Source organism: Erpetoichthys calabaricus, chromosome 10 (assembly GCF_900747795.2).
Source record: "Erpetoichthys calabaricus chromosome 10, fErpCal1.3, whole genome shotgun sequence".
NCBI lineage: Eukaryota > Metazoa > Chordata > Cladistia > Polypteriformes > Polypteridae > Erpetoichthys > Erpetoichthys calabaricus.
The window spans coordinates 32,861,121-32,878,808 of NC_041403.2; the positions used below are offsets into that span (position 1 = coordinate 32,861,121).

General features: G+C 36.7%; 1 protein-coding gene across 2 annotated transcripts in view; it reads left to right on the forward strand.

Moving 5' to 3' along the window:
• nek7 (NIMA-related kinase 7) overlaps positions 1-17,688 on the forward strand; it is a 239,614-nt gene that overhangs the window by 152,028 nt on the left and 69,898 nt on the right. For both annotated transcript variants that reach the window (XM_028811046.2, XM_028811047.2), the window contains exons 5-6: positions 5,472-5,582; positions 10,807-10,915. In XM_028811046.2, coding sequence (XP_028666879.1) covers positions 5,472-5,582; positions 10,807-10,915 — 220 coding nt within the window. The remainder of the gene's footprint in view (positions 1-5,471; positions 5,583-10,806; positions 10,916-17,688) is intronic.

Below are 17,688 nucleotides of genomic sequence, written 5' to 3' on the forward strand. Positions count from 1 at the left end.
CTATACTATTCAACAATATATAGTCCTTGTCTGTGTGTTCATGAACACTGGCAGAACACTGGCACATTGTTGGTATGGCTCTGTTGTCCAAAGGAAAGCTACATATGTTGATTGATGGTATTATCCACCATTCAAATAGGTGTCTTGACGTTTTTTAATCAGTCATAAGATGAAAGTACAGTGGGGCAAAAAAGTATTTAGTCAGCCACCAATTGTGCAAGTTCTCCCACTTAAAAAGATGAGAGAGGCCTGTAATTTTCATCATAGGTATACCTCAACTATGAGACAAAATGAGAAAAAAAAATCCAGAAAATCACATTGTCTGATTTTTAAAGAATTTATTTGCAAATTATGGTGGAAGATAAGTATTTGGTCACCTACAAACAAGCAAGATTTCTGGCTGTCACAGACCTATAACTTCTTCTTTAAGAGGCTCCTCTGTCCTCCACTCGTTACCTGTATTAATGGCACCTGTTTGAACTCGTTATCAATATAAAAGACACCTGTCCACAACCTCAAACAGTCACACTCCAAACTCCACTATGGCCAAGACCAAAGAGCTGTCAAAGGACACCAAAAACAAAATTGTAGACCTGCACCAGGCTGGGAAGACTGAATCTGCAATAGGTAAGCAACTTGGTGTGAAGAAATCAACTGTGGGAGCAATTATTAGAAAATGGAAGACATACAAGACCACTGATAATCTCCCTCGATCTGGGGCTCCACGCAAGATCTCACCCCGTGGGGGTGAAAATGATCACAAAAATCCCAGAACCACACGGGGGGACCTAGTGAATGACCTGCAGAGAGCTGGGACCAAAGTAACAAAGGCTACCATCAATAACACACTACGCTGCCAGGGACTCAAATCCTGCAGTGCCAGACGTGTCCCCCTGCTTAAGCCAGTACATGTGCAGGCCTGTCTGAAGTTTACTAGAGAGCATTTGGATGATCCAGAAGAGGATTGGGAGAATGTCATATGGTCAGATGAAAAACTGTACTTGTTGTGTTTGGAGGAGAAAGAATGCTGAGTTGCATCCAAAGAACACATACCTACTGTAAAGCATGGGGGTGGAAGCATCATGCTTTGGGGCTGTTTTTCTGCAAAGGGACCAGGAGGACTGATCCGTGTAAAGGAAAGAATGAATGGGGCCATGTATCGTCGGATTTTGAGTGAAAACCTCCTTCCATCAGCAAGGGCGTTGAAGATGAAACGTGGCTGGGTCTTTCAGCATGACAGTGATCCCAAACACACCACCTGGGTAACGAAGGAGTGGCTTCTTAAGAAGCATTTCAAGGTCATGGAGTGGCCTAGTCAGTCTCCACATCTCAACCCCATAGAAAATCTTTGGAGGGAGTTCAAAGTCCGTGTTGCCCAGCGACAGCCCCAAAACATCACTGCTCTAGAGGAGATCTGCATGGAGGAATGGGCCAAAATACCAGCAACAGTGTGTGAAAACCTTGTGAAGACTTACAGAAAACGTTTGACCTCTGTCATTGCCAACAAAGGGTATATAACAAAGTATTGAGATGAACTTTTGTTATTGACCAAATACTTTTTTTCCCACCATAATTTGCAAATAAATTCTTCAAAAATCAGACAATGTGATTTTCTGGATTTTTTTTCCTCATTTTGTCTCTCATAGTTGAGGTATACCTATGATGAAAATTACAGGCCTCTCTCATCTTTTTGAGTGGGAGAACTTGCACAATTGGTGGCTGACTAAATACTTTTTTGCCCCACTATATATAGCCATTTCAAATGCAAGTAAATTATATAGAACTAAGCATTTATTTTGTGCCTTTATCAGCACTTTGTTTTTTCAGAGAGATTTATTGTTAGAAATTTCAATTTATTTTGTGTGAAAGATGGAGGATCTTTTGGCTGTGAAAGGATTGTTGACCCAGCAGGGATGGGTGGTTTTTCATTTCCCAGTCAGGAAGCTGCTGGAGAAAGGCCACCTTCCGGGGCCACATGTTCTCCAAAAACGCTGAGTGTCGCCATTCCTCTGGTGAAACTCAAATTTGTATGCCTTTGGGGCAGCATGAGAAAAGATTATTGTAGGATGCTGGTCTTAGAGGCAGTTTCAAATAAAAAGCCATGTCTGAAACTGGAAAATAAAAAGAAAAGTTTAAAATGGGTCAAAGAATACAGAAATTGAATGGAAGATGACTGGCAAAATGCAATATGGCCAGCATCCTGGAGTCATCTTTTCTCTGTTGCAGATGACACTGGTATTTAGTGAAGAAGCCAGCTGAGAACCTTTAAGGCAGGGGTCCCTAACTCCAGTCCTGGAGGGCCCCAGTGGCTGCAGGTTTTCATTCGAACCCTTTTTTTTAATTAGTGACCTGTTTTTGCTCCTATTTAACTTATTTTGAATTAATTTTATTTGACTTGCTAATGAAGACTCAGACCTCTTAATTGTTTCTTTTTCCTTAATTAGCAGCTAAACAATAATGAGATACAAAACATGGCCAGCAAACAATATCTGAAAATAAAGAAAGGTGATGGTCTCAGGAATGCTGATCTGCTCAGTTCCCCAGAACAGTTTAACAGTGCTTATAGAAAGAGAAAATCAACAATTTTGGAAATATATGCTATTGCACAATAAGAGCAGAAGCAAACCATGGAATTAAAGAATGAGTTTAATTACCAACAGGAATTAGCACCTAATTAACCAATTTCACTCCAACCATTTGCTTAGAGTTTGAGGCCCTGATTTAGTTGGTCTTCTGTTGGCTCACTCACTTCACATTTCATTTCTGTGCCATTTAAGGAACAAAATATAGCAATTCAGTAGAACAATGGATGAAATTTGTTGGAACAAATCTTAAAAAACAAGTCAATTAAATTTAATTCGAGAGGTTAATTAGCAGCAAAAACAGTGCACTCATTAAGAAAAGGGTTAGAATGAAAACCTGCAACCATTGGGGCCCTCCAGGACTGGAGTTGGGGACCCCTGCTTTAAGGCATTTAATTTTGAAATTGCAGACTCTGATGTATTTAGTAGTTGTGTAACCTTGTTTTTTCTTATCTGGTTAAATCCAGTCTGCCTTCTCTCAAGACAGTAATAGCCACATTTTTACAAAATCTTCATTTTGTTGGCAACTAGTCAAATGGAATAACCTCCATTTTGTAAAAAAAAAAAAACAAAAGTACTAATTTTTTTATTAAGAAAGCTATTTTGTTTTGGTAATTTTTGAACCCAGAACTAAAGTTTAGGAATGCCAGTATCTTGTATCCCAAATGAACAGAATAACAGGTTTCAGCATTGCTAATCCAATTGGAAGATTTTCTCTAATAACCAATTAGCATTTAAACGTGATTAATTAAGGATAAGCTAAGGGAGTTTACTATTATGACGCGGAAGGAATGGCTGCTGAAATAAGGGCTTTGCAGTCAAATGTGAATAATAAATTTAAAATCACTCATTTTAAGCAGTGATAGCCATTAGCAACAGTAGTAGTGTTTTGGCTGTATTTTAAATCAGTTTAAAGGTATCTTAACAGCTTTGAAATTTTTCACATTTATTGGGACTAGAAGAGGTGGTTGTTGAACAAGTGTGGCGGAAGTGCTGTCCTCCAGGGCTCAGGAACCATCCAGGCCCTTGATGGAAATTAGGGAGGCAGCCCTCTTGGGCCTAGGGGAAACATTGCCCCTTTCCCGGTCCTTCCCTGATCCAGGCGTCCTGGTAGGGCAAGGTCCCTGATCGTCTACCACAAGTGAAAGAATATTGTTGCAGTCTGCATCGTTCCCACTAATAAGTAACATCTCGGTTTTTCTCAATATTCAGAAATGGCAGTTCTCATCTATCCACTCTGACATAATTTAGGACACTATCAGAGAAACCTCTGTTTAGCTTGAAAGAAAGGTATACTTGGGTATCATCTGCATATTAGTCAGAAAGAATGTTATATTTCCTAATGATAATTCACAGCAGAAGCATGTAAAGCTAAACAGAAAAAGTCAGAGTACTGCAGGGCAACATATGTGATTATAACATTATTGTTGAATTTCCTTAATCAGAGGACATTAGAATGTTGTTTAATTGTTTTAATGCACTAAGTTTAAGTTGTTTTTTTATACACTGATTTTTAGGCTAGTGATTATCAGTCAAGTTGATTTCTTACAATTTGGTTTTCTTCAGTTTTGCAGCCCAAATGAAAATTTGTTTGAAGCTTGTGATGGTCCGGGTTGGCTGTACACTCCCTGATTACTTCTGGAAGTCTCTTGAACCTGGAACCATCAATAATCATGAACTCAGATGAGCTGGGCAAATTAGAACACATGCAGTCAGCAAGTGGTTGTTCCAAAAGTGTTTCATTAAAACCAGAGAAGTGTTCAAAAATTACAGTACATAAAAATATTCCATAATAATCTAATAAAATCAGGTGCCTAAAAGTGAAGGTTAAAAACAATAAATAAATGCAATACAACACAGTTAAAATCTCAGGCCGGTTTCTTCCTTTAAAACAGACATGAGCTCCGATGCCTTAATCAAAAATCTGGCGTCTCCTCAATTTATCTCCTCAGGACTTTGCAGCATGATGAGATACCCGCCAACATGGCATCATCCACTAAATCCCAGGTTTGGATTCCTACTGCAATCCATCGGTGCCTTTATGACACTCCTTGGAACCCCACGTATGTCTCCCTCAGCCAGTCAGAAGTGAGATGCCGCACAACGGGGTCACTCCTGCACCTCATCATTGCTCAGTAGGAGCACCCCTTCTCCAGCCCCACACTCAAGTGCAGGCCTGCCATTCACTTCGTTAGGTGCATAATCCTGACCACCTGCTTCCATTTTAATTGACATGGGCTACTCACTGTCCTTACTCTATCTCTCTTTCTCTCTCTCTCTCTAACCAAAATCCCCCCACCAAGGGCACCTCGATTCTGTTATCTGCTCTTTTCTTTAATCCTCTCAATCATTTTCTCCTATAATCTCTATAATGCAGGCACCCTTTGGGTCATTTGTGTTCATTTGGGTGCAGATGCAGTCCTCTGCGTAACTCCGAGGTGTGAATGAAACACCTGACAGATACGCTTGCATTTGCACGTGAATACGCGATCAGCCAAGCACCCCAATTAACTCCAGAGCTCCAGAAACCGATCATTTATTTAAAACTGCACTTCACTACAGACTTCTTATTGCAAAGCTACAGTTGTATTTGTTGTTATTTTAGTCTCAATTTCTCCAGTTAATTCAAAGAAAATTAAATTCCTCAAGATGTGCTGCTATTTACTTATAGTGCTTATATTACTTATGAAAGTAGCTTACTTAAAATCTACATTTAGCTTTTAAGCATTTACAACAACTTGCAAATCTGTTTTAAGTCTTGTGCAAGATGCAATGCAAAAACCCATTTATGTGAAAAATGTACATTGCCTGTCAATTTTTGCTTAAATAGAATAACAATTTTGTTTCCATTTGTATTTTTCAAATATTATTCTTTCTTTTTTATTTCAGCAACTTAACCATCCCAATGTAATTAAATATTATGCTTCATTTATTGAAGAAAATGAACTAAATATAGTGTTGGAGTTGGCAGATGCTGGAGATCTTTCACGAATGATAAAGGTGGGTCAGTATTCTTCTTTATACCCTTGCTTGGGTTGTTTTGTTTTTGGCAAGGGAATCTTTTCCTATTGTATATAAATTAGGCTCTGTTTAATTTTTTGTTTGTCTTTTACCCCCACAAGGTCATAAAACATTATATTGTTCTTCATAAATTGTCATAATTGTTTTCTGGTTTTGATAGTTCAGTTTAGTTAAATTTGATGGCTGCCGAGCATGGGCAGCCTGCTTCAAATCATCCTATAGATTTTCGATGATATTCTCGTCAGGGGACTGTGATGGCCATTCCAGAACATTGTACTTCTCCCCTTTATAAATTTCGAACTGTGTTTTGGGTCGTTGTCTTGTTGGAATATCCAACCCCTGCGTAACTTCAGCTTTGTGACTGATGCTTGAACATTATCCTGAAGAATTTGTTGATACTGGGTTGGATTCACCCGACCCTCAACTTTAACAAGGGCCCCAGTCCCTGAACTAGCCACACAGCCCCACAGCATGATGGAACCTCCACCAAATTTGGCAGTAGGTAGCAGGATTTTTTCTTGGAATGCGGTGTTCTTCTTTCGCCATGCAAAGCGCTTTTTGTTATGACCAAATAACTAAATTTCTGTCTCATCAGTCCAAAGCACTTTGTTCCAAAATGAATCTGACTTGTCTAAATGAGCATTTGCATAAAACACAAGGTTATTATAGTTTTGCCTTTTTATATTAGTTTTTATTTCTATATTTTTTCTGACCTTACTTGGAAATTCAGTTTAGTTTTAGTTTTCCTTCATCGTGTATTTTTAGTTTTAGTTTAGTTTTTATTTCACAAAGACATTTCTATTTTCTTTTTATATATATTAGTTTCAGTTTTAGTTTTAATTATGGCATGGAGCTCCTACGGAGTTTAGTTTTGTGTCACAATCAGACAGAACTGTACACTTAACAGATTTGGATATAAGTTTAACGTTAGTGGAAGCTAACTACACTACATGGTTTACTATCTGGTTTTGTTTTTGTCTGATAAAAACAAGCATAATCAAAACTAGATACTGAATATGAACAATTTTACACAATTCTATAATTTTTTAAATATTTTCTCATGAAAATCACGGGGGCTTAGGAAGAACAGGGCTCTTAGACTTGAATCAGTGTGCAGACCCCACCTAGCTGTATTGAGGGAAACAAAGAAAAACAAGCATGTAGCAATAGCAGGTGTTTTGAGTTGTGAATATGAACTAAAAAAAGATAAATTAATAAATATAGAAGAAATAGAAAAACCCATTAGTATGTTTAGTTTTTCATCACTTGGCAGACTCTCTTCGCCTACCTACCTTTGTTTGTGTTGCTTCATTGTAAAACATTTTTTGAAGCAAAAGTGACTGGTCAGCAACAATATGCTGATCTTGTATGATGACCTAGTCAGTCTCTCGATCAGTGCTGTTTTATTTTCAAAAAGCAGAAGTGGTCTCCCCTAGACTTTCTTGTATACTGAGATATGGGGATGGATATTTGAGGAGTAAACCACAAGACAATGATTATATTATGTACATTAAGGAACCATCAAATCGAATTAATAATATGTTGAACAATTATTATAAAAGTAAAGTTGAATAAATCGGATTCTGCAACTGCATGAATAAAAAAAAAAAAATTGAGTATGTGTTCAGGTAAAGTACCACTTCCGGGTGATGGATTTGGCCCAAAAGTTAATACAGATCTACAATTGTGGTGTAACAACCACATGCCAAATTTCATCCATCTATCTAGTTGCATTTTTGAGTTATCGTGTTTACAGACACACACAATTCCAAAAAACAGTATTTTTGGACTCTGGGAGGTCTATGACGTCAAGATTCATCAAAATATCGAGGTCAAATTTTTTCATGATTACTATACTTTCTCTATACTTCGTATAAGGAGAAAGTAAAACCAATTTCTCCTGTGCAAAGTGGCAGTTGAGTTGCTGTCAACAAAAAGCAGTCACCTGAGAAATAAACTCATGATTTTTCTGTCCATATGGTAAACTTTTTGTTGACCAGCACTTTTTGATTTCAGCCGTTTGAATTGCATCTTGATATACAACAAGCACAAAGAAAGGCAGCACGTAAATCGCTTTCTATTTTACACACTTTACGCACTCGCATTCAGCTTGCTCTGTCACCGCAAATGCTGTGGGAACACCCGTCCTCCGTCACCAGCCGCCGTTCACTGGATGAATATGTGCAGGCGGCTCGTGATGGATGACTTTCTGTTTTACAATTAAAACTTACAAGGGTTAAAGACTAACGGCAAGAGTATTCATTCAAAAACTAAAAATATTTTAGTAAATTATTATTTTATTTCAGTCTTTCCAGCTACTTTAATAGTTTCATTTAGTTTTAGTTTTTCATTTTGGTTTTGTTAATTATTTTATTTCAGTTTACGAAAATGTTTTTTTAATAATAGTTTCAGTTTTGATTTTAGTTTTCGTTAACTATAATAACCTCGATACAACAAACGAATTGTAGAACGATGTACAGATACACCATCTGCAGCAAGATGTTCTTGCAGATCTTTGGAGGTGATCTGTGGGTTGTCTGTAAACATTTTCAAAATCCCATGCATATGCAGCTCCTGTATTTTTCTTGACCTGCCAGACCTGGGTTTAACAGCAACTGTGCCTGTGGCCTTCCATTTCCTGATTAAATTCCTTACAGTTGAAACTGACTGTTTAAACCTCTGAGATAGCTTTTTGTAGCCTTCCCCTAAACCATGATACTGAACAATCTTTGTTTTCAGATATTTAGAGATATTTTGAGTTGCTTTGAGGATCCCATGCTGTCACTCTTCAGAGGAGAGTCAAAGGGAAGCACAACTTGCAATTGACCACCTTAAATACCCTTTCTCATGATCGGACACACCTGTCTATGAAGTTCAAGGCTTAACGAGCTAATCCAACCAGTTTGGTGTTGCAAGTACTCAGCATTGAGCAGTTATATGCATTCAAATCAGCAAAATTCCAAGGGTACCCAAATATTTTCACAGCCAGTTTTTCACATTTGATTTAATTTCATACAACTAAATACCGTTTCATTAAAAATCTTTGTTCAGAAAACACCCCAGTACTCAGATGTTCCTAGGAAATGAAAGACATACCATTGTTATCTTTTTTTGTTGAGAGTAAATTATTATGCAGGCTGAGAGGGGTTCCCAAACTTTTTCATATGATTGTATGTGTGTATATATATATATATATATATATATATAAATATATATATATATATATATATATATATATATATATAATATATATATATATATATAAAATATATATATATATATATATATATATATATATATATATATATATATATATATATATATAAATATATATATATATATATATATATATATATATATATATATATATATTATAGTACTGTGCAAAAGTTTTTGGCAGGTGTGAAAACATTCTGTAAACAGAATGCTTTCAAAAATGGAAGTGTTAATCATTTATTTTCATCAATCAACAAAATGCAGTGAATGAACAAAAGAGAAATCTAAATCAAATCAACATTTGGTGTGACCACCCTTTGCCTTCAAAACAGCATCAATTGTTCCTCAGTTGGTCACTACAGATCTGAACTGCTACCTGTGTTGGCACGTGCATTTCACGGAGCTGCCAGCTCTGCCTGTTACTGCAGCTCCTTGGGTGCCACTCGCTTCCCTGGATGTTGTTGCATCTTGCCACCCTACTTCTGCTTGTTCCCATGGTCTCTCTCTGTCTCTCCCTCTTTCTCTCTCGCTCTCTCTCTCTCTCTCTCTCTATCCCATCTGCTCAGTGAACAGGATGATGGCCATAACCCAGAACCTTCTCGCAGCCCTCTGACATTCTCCTGCTATAGTTCATCAGCACAGCCAATGCTGCCCTTCCCATCATCACACTGTCTGGCACTTCTCCATCAAGCACTTGTGTTCTTCCATTCAGTCTCTATCTAACAAAGACCTTTCTCAAGATAAACTTTTTTCTCCCAACGACCTCCAAGTGCCAACCCACTCCCCTTGTTCAAGCCAACTCTTTAGCCAGAGCCTGCTGATAATTTCATTAAGGTGGTGCATGCACAAGCTAAAAAACAGTAACTGCAAAAATCATTAAAAAAATCTGTCAATTAATACAGATATTCTTCCCCCACACCCCTATATCCATTCTGGAAAATGAGAATTTTTTAAATAAAGTGATATTGTTCATCTGAGTCAAGAACAAAATGGTTAGGTTTAGTTTTCTAGTTTCCAAAGGGCATTTGGTGATGTGCTCAGGTGATACTAAAATGAGATTTGTACTTTGCTCATCTCATCTGGTCAAAAATGAAGAACAATAAAACTGTAGCAGTGTTTGTCTTTGAAAGTTTGCTGGTTCATATTTAGCTCTAGTAATTTTCAGTGTCTCTATTATATTTGTTTTGTTTTTAGTATCTTTTTTTATGGTCAATTTACATTATGCAATCAGATACAGCAATACATGTATACAATAATAAATGATGCTTTTGACTGTTTGCTTCTCACTAGTGTGAGTTCTTTTACATAAAAAATATCCACCCCCTTACCTAGGACTGTTAAGTGTAAAATATATATACAGTACTTGGGAAATTGCTTGTTATTTCTGATAAGAGTAAATGTATCAAATCACAGTTAATTGCTTAGATGGTTGAATAAAGTGCCAAAGTGATATTAAATAAATTCCCTAGGGGGATAAACCAAACCAAATTTTTAATACCTGTACCAAGTCATAATAATGCCCCCTTGGGACACTTCCCTAAAAAAAGGACTGGTGCAGTCACTAAATAGACTTCCCTAAGGAGAAAATATTCTGAACAAAACATATCTTATTGTCCTCCCCTGGACAAATGGGGAGTGTCTGCAAAATTTGGCACAGATAGGTTGGATGGTGTAGAATTTGCCACAGATGCCGTCTGCTGTGCTTAGATTAACATATCTATTAAAATGTGTTAAAGGCATATTGTGGTAGATGGAAATCTTTTAACTTTCACAGCAATACATTATCATCATTTTGATAAAGACAATAAAATATTGTATATAGACAACAATTTAGTAGTGTGAAATGGATACATGTAAATGCTGGTCTGTAGTCTGTGTTGCATTTTGTTTATTTCATTTTTTGTTTAAGACTTCATTATAAAAAATCATGCATAATGTTGTATATGCAACACGTTATGACAATAATATTGTTGTTTTCTTTGAACAGCATTTTAAGAAACAGAAGAGGTTGATTCCTGAAAGGACAGTATGGAAATACTTTGTTCAGCTTTGTAGTGCCTTGGATCATATGCACTCACGGCGTGTCATGCACAGAGGTATTTCACTTAAGAAAATATCCCAGAGTTGCATCAGATGTTGTAATCAACAAAAGTGCAGCAAAATCAAGGAGTCGATTTACAGTTTCATGCCAGTAACTGCCTCTATCTCGGTTTCCTCTATCATTGAAGTTTAATTTCTCTTCTGTCTTATATGCTGTCTAGCCTCTCTGGTTGGGAAATGAGCTCAAAATTAGATGGTTAGGTACACACATAGTAACATGGAACATACAACTTACAGTTACAGATGTGGCTCAAAGGCTCAGTGTCAGGGCAGCAGTGCAGACACCATAAGAACTTGTCAGGTCTCCCTTTCTTTTCATGCTCTACACATGTCAATTTGAAGGTCAGCTGCAAGTTTTGTGTCCTGTGAAAGTTCTCAACTAACTTCCACATTTCAGTAATGAAGACAAAAAATGTGAAGTTGTTTCAGGATTCTATTTTGTGGTGATAGGTAGACCTGGGTAAAAATATTGATTTTCTGATTAACCATTATTTTTTGTTTAAACAATTTGATATTTGGCGGTGCAGTGGTAGCGCTGCTGCCTAGCAGTAAGGAGACCTGGGTTCGCTTCCTGGGTCCTCCCTGCGTGGAGTTTGCATGTTCTCCCCATGTCTGCGTGGGTTTCCTCCGGGTGCTCCGGTTTCCTCCCACAGTCCAAAGACATGCAGGTTAGGTGCATTGGCAATCCTAAATTGTCCTTAGTGTGTGTTTGGTGTGTGTGTGTATGTGTGTGCCCTTCGGTGGGCTGGCACCCTGCCCGGGGATTTGTTCCTGCCTTGCACCCTGTGTTGGCTGGGATTGGCTCCAGCAGACCCCCGTGACCCTGTAGTTAGGATATAGCGGGTTGGATAATGACTGACTGACTGTCTAACTGACTGACAATTTGATATTGATTCTCAAAAATCTCAAAATCGATCTTGTGAATCTCCATTCTGCTCAATTACTATATATATATTTTTGCATCCAGTAGATGTCACTAATGGCCCTGTTAAGGCTTTCTACAGAAAAAGCACTTTACTAACTAATCAGTGCCTTCAAAACTTAAATCCAATATGTGGACTTCCTATGGATGCAAACAGTATGTTGGTAAAGAAAAACGGAATAAAAGTAAAGCCATGTATAAGCTGTACAGCTCAGAAGTAAAGTATTGTTATAGCACAACAAATTGGAGAAATCATGTAACCCGATGTGACCCATAAATGTAATCTAAGTCAACAGCGAAACAAGTAGAGCCTAAACAATTGCACTACAGACTGGGGGTAGCTGTAAGTTTCTGTTTAATTCACCTTATGCTCAAAAAATGAGAATCTATAGCAGTTTTTATCAGTAAAGATATGAGTCCTACACCATTGTTGAAAACGAATGCTTTCTACAAATGATACAGGTTTTTGAACTGTGGTATGCTATACCAACCAGGAAACAAACAAGTGAAGTTATTGTACCAAGGCATTATGAAGATCTTAAGCAAATCATCACCACATCTCTCAGGTCAACGGAGAGAGTATCCCTAACTTGAGACAGCTGAATGTCCATGGCAGCAGGTTCCTGCGTGACAATCACATTTCATTACATTAAAAATGACAATGTTTCAGACAAGTGTGCTGCATGCCAGTTATACAGTATGCAGAGCTGTTGAGGTGACTGGCTGTTGTTCCATAAAGCTTTCTAGCCTTTCCAGTGCATATTTCATCATGTGACCGCATCATTCAGAAGTTTGTGTGTTGGAAAATCCAATAAACGTTGCTTCTCTTTAAGCATGTGGCTAGCTGTATTGCTATGGTGGTAAAAGTTTGCAGTGTGCCTCACCCGGCCAAGCAAGTGGGCTATTGTTGGAAATTTCAGAACAGTCTGCGATATGAAAGCGAGTATGTGCACAAAACAGCTGACGTGAATATGTCCATATGCTACACTGTACGAATTATATTAGTGGTGTTGTCAGTTACAATGGCCGGTTCTTTTTCTTTTATGTTCCATTTATTCAATTCTGCTGTCAAGAAGCATCCGCTGTAGATCCTCATTTTAGCAGGCTTCTTGTTTGTCTGAGGAGGAAGTGTAAAGATACATTTCTGTAAACTGATTAATACAAGTCTTACACATGAGCAACCGAAGACATGTGTAACTTGTAGAGTTATAGAAATATCAGTCTTCCCACTGTATCCTTAATTTCAAATACTTCAAGATTATTTTAAATGTCTAATAGGGGAATATATTTGGCTAACAGTTCAGTTGAAGGATGCTTACATTGAGATTTGTAACACACAAATTGGTTAATGAATAACATACTTGTTATTTAAGAAGCGGTATTTGATTATTTTATAATATTATTTGAAAGATGATATACAGTAGATCTTTTAAATAATATTATAAAATAAAGTATATGCCATTGCATTGTATTAAAGTATGGAGCCCCACATAATATGTGTGGACTCTGATGTGGCGATATACATGTTAGTTAAATTATGGTGAATTTTGAATGAGTGCAGTACTGTGAATTTTTTTTTTTTTTTTTTTTTTTGGAGCAATAACATTTCGTTCCACATCTTACAAATACTGATATTAACTGTTCATTATTATCAAGTATTCCTTATTAAATTTTATTCCATGCGTATGTATATGTTATGAAGTTACTATGTAGACACACTTCAAATAAAGTGTTGCTGAAATTTTTCATATTATATTAATGTTCTCTGCATGGTTAAGTAATCTCTAATAAAAGCTACCACTTCAAATATATATATATGATTGCTAATTCAGTCAAGATAAAATCAATATCGAATCGGGACATTGTGAATCGAAATCACATCAGGACATCAATGCCAATACCCATCACTAGTGCAAGACCAACATTGTCAGTGGTGGATTTTAAATATGACAGTGTATTCCTGAGCTCAGTTACTGAGGAAGAGGATATGGAGGTGATACAATCTTAAAATATCTAGTTGTCCTGCAGAACACTCTGGATTTCAGAGGCAACATAGATTTCCTATGCATATAGGGCCAGTTTAGCTTTTCTTTCTGAGGCTCAGGACTTTAAATGCATATAATAAGCTGCTAGGAATGTTCTACCAGTCTGTAAGTAGCTAGTGTACTGTTCTACACTGTGGTGTACTGGGGACTAACACCAACTGATGGAATGTCAGGTCCTTAAATAAACTCACAAGAAAGGTCAGCTGTATTATTGGACTGATAGTGAACTCGGTTACAAATGTAGAGGTCTTCTTGACTAACTTTGCCACTCTTCTCCATGATGTATTTCCATTTATTACCGGATTACTGTTAGCCAGTAGCTCATTCCACCTCAGTGTGTGAAAGCTACTATGGAACTTCTTTGCCTACATATATCAGACACTTTGACATAGCAGCAGTATTTCTTTAGGGAAAATATAAATTAAGTGTACACTGTGCATATGTTCTATTCAAAGTCTTGCATTTGTGTATTAGTTTGTTATAGATTTGAACTACCTCTGTGTACACTCAGTGTTCCTCATTATACCTTGAACATATTTTGCATATCTTCTCAAAATAGTGACAACAGTAATTACTAACAAATAAACATACACTTAAATTAAAAATCATACAAGACTGATCAGTAACAATCCCTGGGAATGGTACCAGCTCATTGTAGGGTGAAAACACATATAAACACACACACAAACACACCAAGGTCAATTTAGCATCACCAGTCCACTTTCATGTCTTTGGACTGTGTGAGGAAACATGAGCACCCAGAGGAAACTCATGAAGACTTGTTGAAGACATTCAAACTCCATGCAGGGGGATCCCAGACGTGAATCATTATCTCCTATCTGTGAGGCAGCAGCGCTACCACTGCACTACAGTGCCGCCCAACTCTTGAACATGCTACATACAATTGCACATGAGTAAAACATTCCTGACGTACTGTTGATCAGTTCTTGCTTTTCCTTGTGACTTGCCTTGATACTCATTGCAAAACACATTTTCAGGGAAACTTTATTCTTTTGAATTCAAATAGGTAATTAATAGTAATAAAAGGAATTTTGTGTATAAATATTTAATCCTGTAACATATCTTGTAAAAGTGGTCTCTTCAGTTAGATTTCAGTGGAACACTTTGATCTGTAATCTTGTACCATTACAAAGTTTAAGGAGGGTTTACTGTAGATCAAAAGCAGAGTACTGTACACTGAATTGTGATTTCCTTTAATATGCTACATACGGTACAGCACTGATGTTTACAGGCTTCACATTTGTGTGTCCCATGGAATGAACTCAATGTTTTAAGCACTGTACTGATAAGAGCAGCTCAAAACAAATAATACTGTGAAATGTGTACAATGTCCACGTCCTCTATGTACTATATGTGGGGGACAACTTTAAAGAACTGTGCAAGCATTTAAACTGATAATGACAAGCTGATGCTCCTGGCTTGTGTTGCACATAGGGCTTGAAGGTATCTGGTGTACTGCATTGACAGGTCTCTGTTTTTTTGCTTTGTGAATTGGAGCATAGCGGCATATCATGGTCTGGCATCACAATTTTCTGCAATTTTCATGTATTTTAACACCAAGCCACACCCCCACCCAGCTTTTTGAAGTGGAAGTACATAAGAGCCCACTAAATATTGATAAATGGAAATGTCCTGTCTTAGTGGGTACCTACTGACTTAATTGTACCATCCTGCCAAAATTCAGGTTTTTAATTAAATAGGAAATAGTGTTTTTATTGATGAATAAGTGGGTAAGTCAGTCATCTTTGTATTATTATATTATATATTATTATTGTTATAATATTATAATATGTGTTTGTTAGTCCTAGGGATGTTGAATGTGCTCGATGGTTAGTACATAGAATTGTTTAGCATGTACTCGGTTTGTTTACAGGCTTTGTGTATATTAGTCAAGAGGAGTGGATTTTCAAACAGAGGTATTTTTGAAAAATAACATATTAAACGGGCTTTATGTCAGAGTTTGTGCATCATAATATTGATGCCAGTTCCAACCAATACTGATGCAAATGTAAAAAACAAATATTTGCCCGATATAGCAGCGATCAGTATGACCAGTCAAGCCCTGGTAGAATGCACTCTTAATACACCATGTGCATGTTTAAGCAAAAGGTGGAAAATAAATCTGGGGTGACAGAATTTGGTAAAACACTTGTTATGTTAGATTAGTTTTGGTAGAACACTAATTATGTCAGACTACATAAAAACATGCGTAATCACAATGTTAAGATTTATAGTACATATTTGTTTTAAAAGTAATTGTTTTTTGCCATCCTAAAATATATTCCTACTTTTTTGGTTTACTTTTATTAAGACACTCTGTGTTTTATGGTTCAGTTAAAATTATTATATTTTTAATGTATTTTTTGATTGTCAAATATTTGTATAGTTGTATTCAAATGTGGTTAATATCTAATTTTCTCACCTGTGCTAGAAGATGGCATATAAAGGAAAAATCACTGAGCAAGGCATTTAAACAATTTAATTATAGTCAAAGGAAATTAACTTAAGCATAATTTTGTTTGCTTTTAAATATAGAAAGAAATAGCCCTGTAGATTTATGCCTTTGGCAGATTTTGTGTAAAGAAAAAATGTATATTGCTAGTCTTATTCAGGCTGTGAAGATTTTTTTCACAATTGTGAGTTATAAATTTATAATCATCTCTGAGATTTGTCCTATTATGTGAAATATTATGCAGCATTAAAAAGTTTTTAACCTTCAAATTTAACATTAGTGGATGTTGTATAAAATAGATTTTGTCATTTTATTTTCTAAAAAGGTTTAGTTTTGATTGATTTTAAGTTTTGCTAACAAAAAAGTGTATGTTTTTTTCTTAAGTTGTTTTCACATTCATCTGTATTTAACATCTATATCTTAATGTGATTAAAACATTTTAACAAGGCCTAGAAGCTATGTTACTAAATGTCTTGTTAGATTGGGCAGAAAGTTTGTATTGAAATGTACATTAATGACAGACTAATTTAGTATTGGAATTACACCTTAGCTCAACCATATCCTAGACAGATTACACTTTACTCATGGGTGCTGTGAATTACTTAATGTCCATAGATTTTAACGGAGCTAAAACCTGGAAGGAATAATCATCATTTCATATAGAAATGTAATGCAATGTATACTTGCATAGAGATATTAAAGAAAGCAAAAACTATTTTCTTTTCATACAGCTTATATATATTATATTTACACTGCTAAAAAAAATAAGGGAACACTTAAGTATCACAGTCTAACACCAAATCAGTTAAACTTCAGGGATATCAATCTATCCAGTTAGGAAGCATCAGTGATGCTTTGATGCAAATGAAAGTGACAGTAGGTTCTACTGGAGAGGCAACAGCAAAACAACTGCCAAAAACAAATGGTTTTGCAGGTGGTAGACACAGACAATTGCCCTCTCCTTATCCTTCCTGACTGATTCTTCTCTAGTTGTGTGTTTTGCTAGTGTCCTTGTCACTATGGTAGCATGAGCTGGTAGCTGCAGCCAATTCTGGTTGCACATTAGTCGAGCTCCTCCAGGATAGCATATTCGTATGTGCCGACACAAGAAGTTTTGCTGTGTCTACCAGCATAGTCTCAACAGCATGGATGAGATACCAGGAGATGGGCTGTTATACGAGGAGAGTTGCACAGGACCATATAAAGACATCAACCCATCAGCGGTTGCTCCTTTTTGTGAGGAAGAACAGAGGGAGCACACCATATTGTCAGAAACGGACTCCATGAGGGTGGCATAAAGTCCCAACGTCCTCTAGTGGGACCTTTGCT